The 8,091-nt window shown below is 38.9% G+C and overlaps 1 protein-coding gene across 1 annotated transcript; it reads right to left on the bottom strand.

The window, feature by feature from the left end:
* Positions 1-832: 832 nt before the first annotated feature.
* LOC124872031 lies at positions 833-7,057 on the bottom strand. The gene is made up of 3 exons (XM_047371683.1): positions 6,890-7,057; positions 3,547-5,181; positions 833-1,782 (listed from the first exon to the last, which is right to left on the bottom strand). The coding sequence occupies exons 2-3, from the start codon at positions 5,074-5,076 to the stop codon at positions 1,393-1,395; spliced, it is 1,920 nt and encodes a 639-aa protein (XP_047227639.1). The 5' UTR covers positions 5,077-5,181; positions 6,890-7,057; the 3' UTR covers positions 833-1,392.
* Between the last annotated feature and the right edge of the window lie 1,034 nt (positions 7,058-8,091).

The raw sequence follows: 8,091 nt of genomic DNA, 5'->3' as shown, positions 1-8,091 counted from the left end.
CACGGTTATAAAGTGCCTTGCTAAGCTTCAGAACCTTTTCACATTATGAGACAGGTCATCCATAAAGTTTTTTTGTTTTGTTTGTTTTGTATGGGATAAACCAGAAAAATGTTCCACAAACATAAATCTAAAAAGAATCGCATGTGTTTGCATTCAGCTTCCCCGAGTGTTTACATTGTACAATCACCCTTTTGCTGCAACTACAGCTGCATCTCTTTTGTGGCCTGTTTTGTGGCCAGGTTTATACATTTAGACTGAAATTTTGGCCCATTTGTCTTTGCCAAACAGCTCAAACTGAGTCAAATTGGATCCAGAACATCAGTGAACAGAGATTTTTTAAGTCTTTTCACAGTTTCTCAATTGGATTTAGACCTGGGATTTGACTGGGCCATTCTAACACCTTTCAGGATTTCCTTGTCACCTTACATGGTGTTTTACATGTAGGGCTTCTTCTTGGTTTTCTTCCAGCAGTGACTGAGCTGTGGATCTCTGCAGTTCCTCCAGAGTTACCATAGACCTCTTGGAAGCTTCGCTTCATAATGCTCTTCTTGTTTGTTCTGTCAACTAAAGCAGACAGCCTTGTCTTGGCAGGTCTCATATTTTCCCCATTTTCAGATAATGGACAGGACAGCCCTCTGTGAGATGCATATGAAATTTTGTCAACTAACCCTGTTTTTAAACTTCTACACTGCTGACCTGTTTGAGATTAAATTAATCAGATTAACCCTATTTACTGATAAAGTGGCCTTTGAAGGGAATTGGTAGCGCTGCATTTTTATTCAGGGGTTTCAGACTAAAGTGGGCTGAAATTAAATGCATGCCACACTTTAACTGTTTTTTTTTTTATGAATCCTTTTTATTGTGCAACTTCGTGTTAATCAATCCCAACAAAATAATCTGAAGTTTACAATGTGATGAAATCTGAAAAAGGGTATGAATACTTTAGTAATTCACTGAGAAAGTGATTTAATTTGGTAAACAAAACGTGGTGCCCACAGAAGCTATTTGTCTACACAAAACCTGTCATGTACAAATTCAAATTAGGTGACAGAAAACTGCAGGAGAATAAATGCATTAAAACTTTATACAAAAACAGTCAGACACAGAAATGGTGAGTTATTCTTTTAAAGCGGTTATCTTTTCGTGTTTAGTGTCAACCTCACTCTGAAGAGGAAATGCCATTCCAACAGGCTTGACCAAGTCCTTCAAGCTGGATGCTGCATATCATTAACTGGCCTCTAGGTGATGCTGTTGCAAGAAACACATTTATAAGGAAGACAACTGTCCTAATGAGAAACAGAGGTTCAGTATTTTATTCTTTAAGTTGAAGGTTTATATCCTACAGTTGTCTTTCTAAGTACAGAATCTCTTCATGTTAACGTCAGTGTGTCATCATGTGAAGAGATCAACTTTATTTTTCTTAATAAGTCTCTGGATGTAGCTTTGAAGATTATCTTGAGGCTGTTCCCATTTTTCTTTGATAGCATTCTCTGTGGTTCTAAAGCTGTGTCTTCTTCGTCTTTGCCTTTCGTAATAAACTTGCACATTATTCTGAACTCTTTTCAGTGCTCCGTTAAAATAATAGAAGTGGTCGTCCTTATCGCTGAGAGGGTTTTGCTTACTGCGTCTCATGGGTTCCTTCTCCAGCTTTCCAGTAACTGACGTTTCCCATACAGAGACCGGCTTGGATGATGGTCCTCCCCGTCTCTCCACACAGTGTTTCCAGCCAGCTACAGAGCGATCAATCAGACCACTGCAGAGCGGAGCGGTGCTGCTTGCAGTCTGTGAAGAAGGTCAATTATGAGAATGATCCCTGCTGACAAGGGTTAATGAACATCAGGTCATCTATCTTTAACAAATTTAGAGTCTTGTGTTTATTAATGTCCTTTATTTCTCTTCTTAGTTTATTTCTTTTAATATTTCTGATGTCTTATATTTTATTAGTCTCCACTCACATTTATTGTGGTTCTGTGAAACCCCATAGGAGCTGCATAGATCCACAGCTCACGTAAGATAATCTACTCTGATATTCCTCAGCAGGGTCAAGGAAACTGGTCCGATTCAATGCAGAACATAGATGGCACTAAATATAGCACAAACATGGAAGAAAACCGGAAAGGCTGTAAATAAGCTATGACTTGGGTAAAGGTTCATCTTGCTGCAGGACATGCAGCCAGAGCTACAATGGAATGGTTTACATCAAAGCATACTAATGCGTCAGCATGGTCCAGTCAAAGTCCAGACCTAAATCCAGTTGAGAATCTATGGCAACACTACTGTTATAATCATAGACTCATACTCTCAATCCGGTCTGAATTAGATTGAGCTATTTTGCAAAGAATGTGCAAATTTCAGTCTCTAGATGTGTGAGGCTGGTACATACATACATGCATACCCCAAAAATACTTGCTGCAGTAACTGCAGTGAAAGGTGGTTCAATAAGGTCACTTTTTAGATTTTTATTCATAATTTATTTTTAAAATCATGTTCTTTTTATTTTACAGTTATGAACTACTTTCTATCCTGCTATCACATAAAATTTGAATATAATACATTGATACATGTGTTTGCAAAACACTTTAAATTAAAAGCCAGCCTCAGGTTACACATTTAGCTTACCTTATTAGGCCAGAAATATATAGTGAAAGATAAAACTCTAGAACAGACAACAATATAGTAGATCCTGGTTTAATTTGTGCAAAGAATTATTTACCATTTTAAGACTGAATAGATAGACCTAGAGACACCAGATCAAGAAATGCCAGATATGACACCTTGTTTTATCATGCAGCAGGTTTGCTTGTGTTTTCTCTCATTGCCAGCAGAGGGCAGTTTCTATGTTTATGATAAAAGGTCAGACTGCAGATTGTTCCTTTAATGCAAACAGGAAACTCACAAAGATTATCATTTTGCTTTCTCCCCTAGTTAGGAAGCTGCATTTTTGTATATTGCTGTGAATATTTATCACTTCTAGTTTTCAGCCCTGTGCTTTTGGTTTTGCTCTTAGATGTAAAAGCAATAACACAGATGCAATGTCAAATCTGCAAGGCATTTTCAGACTCAGTCTTTATTCACTATTTACAGTAAGAAAGACTTCAAAATTCTCCTCAAACAATATTGAACAGTTTGTCTAAAAAAAAAAATCCCCCTGCATATTCTTATCATAAAAGGTGGTCCTTCAGAGTCTCTCTCTACAGTTGTAGTCTAATTCAGAAATAGCCAATCATCATACAGCTTTACAGCAAATGGTTCACTTTATTTTAAAACAGCTTTGTGACCTTTGATTAACCTTAGACATTTAGGTTTGTGTGCTCCTGACTATTGAAGTGAGAGTGAACGCCGTGGTAAAATCCAAAGAGCTGTCTCAGGCCGTCAGTAAGAAGAATGCAACAGTGTATCAACCTGTTAAGGGATTTGAAAAGGTCGAAATAACTTAAAATCAACCATTCCAATGTACTTAATTAAAATCCTGAGATGAATGAAAAACAGACATCCGTATATGAACATTTCCTTTGAAAGAACTGAATATTTCTTGTATTCATTTACCTTCAGATCTTTGTCTGCACCTTCCTTTTGGATGTCCTCTGAACTTCTTGAAAAAGTCTGTGATTCTCCTTCATGGTGGTACAGACCATGTTTTCTGTCAGCTGCAGCCCAGTTTGCAGAACCTTTAACATCGTTCTTTGTGTCCTTGTCGAGGTTTGTAATAATTACCGGCACGTCATGTCTTATTCTGAGGCCAGAGAACTGGACTTTGGGTGGAACGTGTGTTATACATTTTATGAATCTTGGTTCAAAGTCTGTCTCGGGGTCGGGTAGCGTAGTTTGTGTCTGGTCTCCACTTGGCTGGATGTCAGTTTTGCTGCTTTGACTGAAAACTTCAGTCGTATCTTGGGTCTCCATTTTTATTGACGATGCTTCAGTCAGAGACCTGGCTGTTGTAGTTTCAGTCTGCCTCACTTTTAATGAGGGTGGCAACGGTATTACTGATTCTTCTACTGTTGTATTTGCCTCCTCTGTGGTATTAACAGGCACATTTTCCTGAGGTGCTTCCCTTTTCTCTGTGGTAGCAGATATTGTAGTAACTTTTGATAATTTTTTTGCTAATTTGAGATCTGCCATCTCTGTTGTGTCTATTAGATACAGTTTTAACAAGCTGTTTTTCCCTACAAAGCAGTTACATTTGGATTTGTCTGTTTCACTAATGAAGTCCTTTAAGGATTTGATGAAAGGTGGGGAGTCACCCAGCTCCTTTATTGTTTCCCACCTCATCTCTGTGTTTGCAGCCTTTGATGGCTCAGCTTGTGCCTCCATCTCTGCGTGAGGAATCAACATGATAAAACTATTCTCTCTCACATCAGAAGGCTTGTTTTCTACACTGGCATCATGATAATTTGCTTTATGTGTCTGCTGTATTTGTAATCTGTAGGCTAAAATATGTTTGTTTCCATTTTCTCTATTTGTGTGTGAATTTTCCGCTTTCCTCTCTGCCTTCAGGGAGTGTAGCTCAGCTTCTTTTGTGTTTAACGTCTCACTGAAATATTCAATATCATTATGCAGGGCTGGCCTTATTGCATACTGTGACCTATATATGGATCCTTTGTTCTTTTTGGTTGCCAGCAGGGGTTGTCCATGAACATAAACTCCATCCTTACGAGATGCAGCTTTTAAAGAAAGTTGCTTCCAAAAGCTGGTTTGCAAAGTAGAATCCTCTTTCAAATTCCAGAGCTTAGCTGCATGTCTCTGTATATTTGACTGCATGGGATCTATTAGGCCCATTGCTTGCCAGGTTCTCTCTTTTTGTCTGCTTATTGGCTCTGCAATATCCTGCTTCCATGTTTTCTTAATCCTCATTGCCAATTTCATTTCTCTATCTTCAGATCTGCAGATGGTAATCAGCGTTGCTGGTGTGCAGCATCCTTTTGGCAGTATTTTGTCCAACACAGTTTTAGGGATGAGTGCCCTGCTCCGCTGGGATTGTTCCAGTAAGAAAGCTGGAAAATTGTGGCCGGAGGCGGAGGATGGACGATGCAGCAACTGTGACCGGAAATTGGGGCCGTTAATAATTACATTCATGGCAATGTGAATAGGTTTGTTTAGAACATGCAGGTCAGGTAGAGGGTTGGATTTCACTAGGAATGCTGAGAAATGTTTCCCTGCTCCATTAAAAGAATCCACAGCCTGAAATGACAGACAGATAGTTAGTTGCAAAATCCCTACAAAACAAATGCATCAAACACACAGCCATTTTAAGCTCACATGGGGTTTAGCTCTGCAGTCAGCTCAGCTCCATACCTAAATATCTGTCTACAAGACAAAACAACTATATAGACATTTTTCAGACAGTCATGGCTCCCAAAAAAATCCATCATGACTTTGGCTCTCCTGAATTTTCCTCCACAGGGTAACCAACTACTCTGAGATGTGTGTGAAATGTGGAAAATGTCCCTTTTAACCCAATCTCATTAATGTACCCTCAGAATGAACTGTAGTAGAAATTCTGAGCCACTGAGTTTGTTTTGATGCATAGCTTACACAATAGCTTTAAAGCCAAGATTTTTTGCTTTTAAGTTCAACATGTATTGAACATGAGTCTTAAAATAGTCTCTCACAAAGGTTTTCATACACCTGAAACCTTTCTTCACATTACAATCCCAAACGTTATTTTTCTGGAATTTTATGTTATAGACCAAAACAAAGTGTTGCATGGTTGCGTTTTCCAAAGAAAAGCCAAACATGGTTTTCAAAAAAAAAAAAAAAAAAAAAAAAAATCTAAAGTGCAGCATGGTGTGGCATTTGAAGGTTAAAGCAAAATTACTTACATCCTCACAGAAACTGCACAAAAAAAATTCTCATCTTCACAGCTGAACTGAAACTACATATTGCAGAAAATGTGGCTATTCCACCTGGACTGCTAATAATGCATGGACATTGAAGCAAGGAACCAGCAAAACAATATAATGAACTGAGATCGATCACATACAGGCTTCAAATCCAAGTCGTCTTCTGTTATTCAGTGCTTTGATAGGTAGCAGTTTAATAATCTGATCAGAGATTGCATTAGATTCTTATTAATATACTGTGAAAAAGCATACCAGGGTTGAAAAATGAGTTCTATGAATTATTCCTGTCAGGTCCTGGTTAGAATAATGTTTCCAGTAAAAACATAGGCTCCTTTGCTTCTGCTGCTCAGCCACATACACACAGTCCTCCTGGAGGCACAGACAGCTGTGTACAGCTCCAGTCGAAATTATCTGAAGTTCTTTAGTGGGAGCCCCGAGTCTGCTGAGGAGCAGTTTTCTCCACAAAGGCCAGTAAAAGTAATCTATAATCCAGTCTCCGTCTCCGAGGAGACTCAGGTCAGAGACGAGCAGAGACACCAGCAGCAGCCACGGCCTCATTGTGCTGAGAAGAAGTGCTGGAAAGCTGAACAGTATGAGTTTTATCTGTCCTGCAGTTTTCTGTTTTGCCTATGCAAACCCCAATGCGCTTATAGTCTTAACCCATAAAAGATAAAGCTAATTGTTCCACAGTTTGTCCACATCAGGGAACAAAGGTTTCTCTTTGAGGAATTATACTAAAAAAAAAAAAAAAAAAAAAAAAAAAAGTGTGTCTTGCAAAAGTCTTCACACCCATTGAATTTGTTAACATTTTGTCAAGTTAAAACCACATTGTGGTGCTGTTGATAGTACTACTACTACTAACTTCCTGGGCCTCTCTGCAAGTCTAAATGTATGTTGAGGGTTACTGTCCTGATCACAGCTTCACAGTCTTAAAATGTTTTTCAGCCTCTAGCAGGTTATCTTCCTGGTCTGCCTTGTATTTAACTCTAGCCATAAGGTAGGACCCAAATACAGAGCGTAGTAGAGCAGATGAGAAAGACACTCACCTGCACCTGGACAAAATGAGCAGGGTGATAACAGGAGCGTAGGATCACAGGACATGGAACCAGGCAGCAAGCAGCAAAATTTCCAGAAGGAACTGGTGAAGAGTATTGACAACTAGAGAGTTTAAATGCTGAGGTAGGTAGGAGAATGGACCAATGAACCAGGGGAACTAATCAGGAGGAATATGAGGCAGCTGCTGACAGAGGGACTGCAGGGATCTGAGGGAGAGTGACTAATTAACACTGATTAGCAGGGAGTGGAGGGAGGTAACAGAAAACATCTAAATGAACTGAAATAAGTAAACAATGAGACTGCAAAAAAAAAAAAAAAACTAAAACATCTAACCTAGGAATCCAGGAAAGTAACAAAAATCTAAACAATAGAATTTAATAATCCCGAATGAACTGAAATAAAGCAAGTGAAGGACATGGATGTGAGAAGAAGGTAAACAGAACACAAACTCAAAACGTCAAACACAGGCAGATTATGACATAACTAACTTTTCTGCTCTGCTGAGGAAAAACATCCCCACAGCATGATGCTGCCACTAATTGTAAAAGAAAATATCATGTTTTTCCTGCCACATATAGTGTTTTGGATATAGGTTTTTTCTCATTTGACCAGAGCACCTTCTTCTGTATGTTTATTGCCTCCTCTACAGCTCTTGTGGCAAACAGCAAACAGGACTTCTTATAGGCGTTTCTCTTTTGTCCACTCTTCCACAAGACCGGATATTTAAGAAAAGACAACAGCTGTCGTGTCAACAGATTCTCCCACCTTACATGTACATCTCTGTAGCTCCTCCAGAGTTACTATAGGCGTCTTGTCTGCCTCTCTACTTTATGCTCTCCGTGCCCGTCCTGTCCATTTAGGTGTACGGCCATGTTCTGTTGGGTTTGCAGTTGTGCCAAACTCTTTCATTTTTTAGCAGCTGGATTGGACTGTCCTACAATTCAAAGCTTAGAATGTTGTTTTGTTACCTTATCTTGTTTTTAACCTCCCCACAAATGTGTTAAGTGACATTTGAAGGTTTCACTGGAATCTTTTCCGTCCCCTTAACAATTCGAAATTGCACTATATTTTTTGTTTGTCTACAATGCAAAATCCTGGTAAAAGTTACACAAGTTTGGGTTTGCAACATTCCAAGCAGTGGAAAACTGGAATACTTTTGCAAGGCACTACATACTAAACTATTTATCAACTA

The sequence above is a fragment of the Girardinichthys multiradiatus genome, chromosome 8, assembly GCF_021462225.1.
Source record: "Girardinichthys multiradiatus isolate DD_20200921_A chromosome 8, DD_fGirMul_XY1, whole genome shotgun sequence".
In the NCBI taxonomy this organism is placed as follows: Eukaryota; Metazoa; Chordata; class Actinopteri; order Cyprinodontiformes; family Goodeidae; genus Girardinichthys; species Girardinichthys multiradiatus.
Note: the sequence above shows the minus strand (reverse complement) of the source record. Positions and strands in the feature narration are given on the sequence as shown.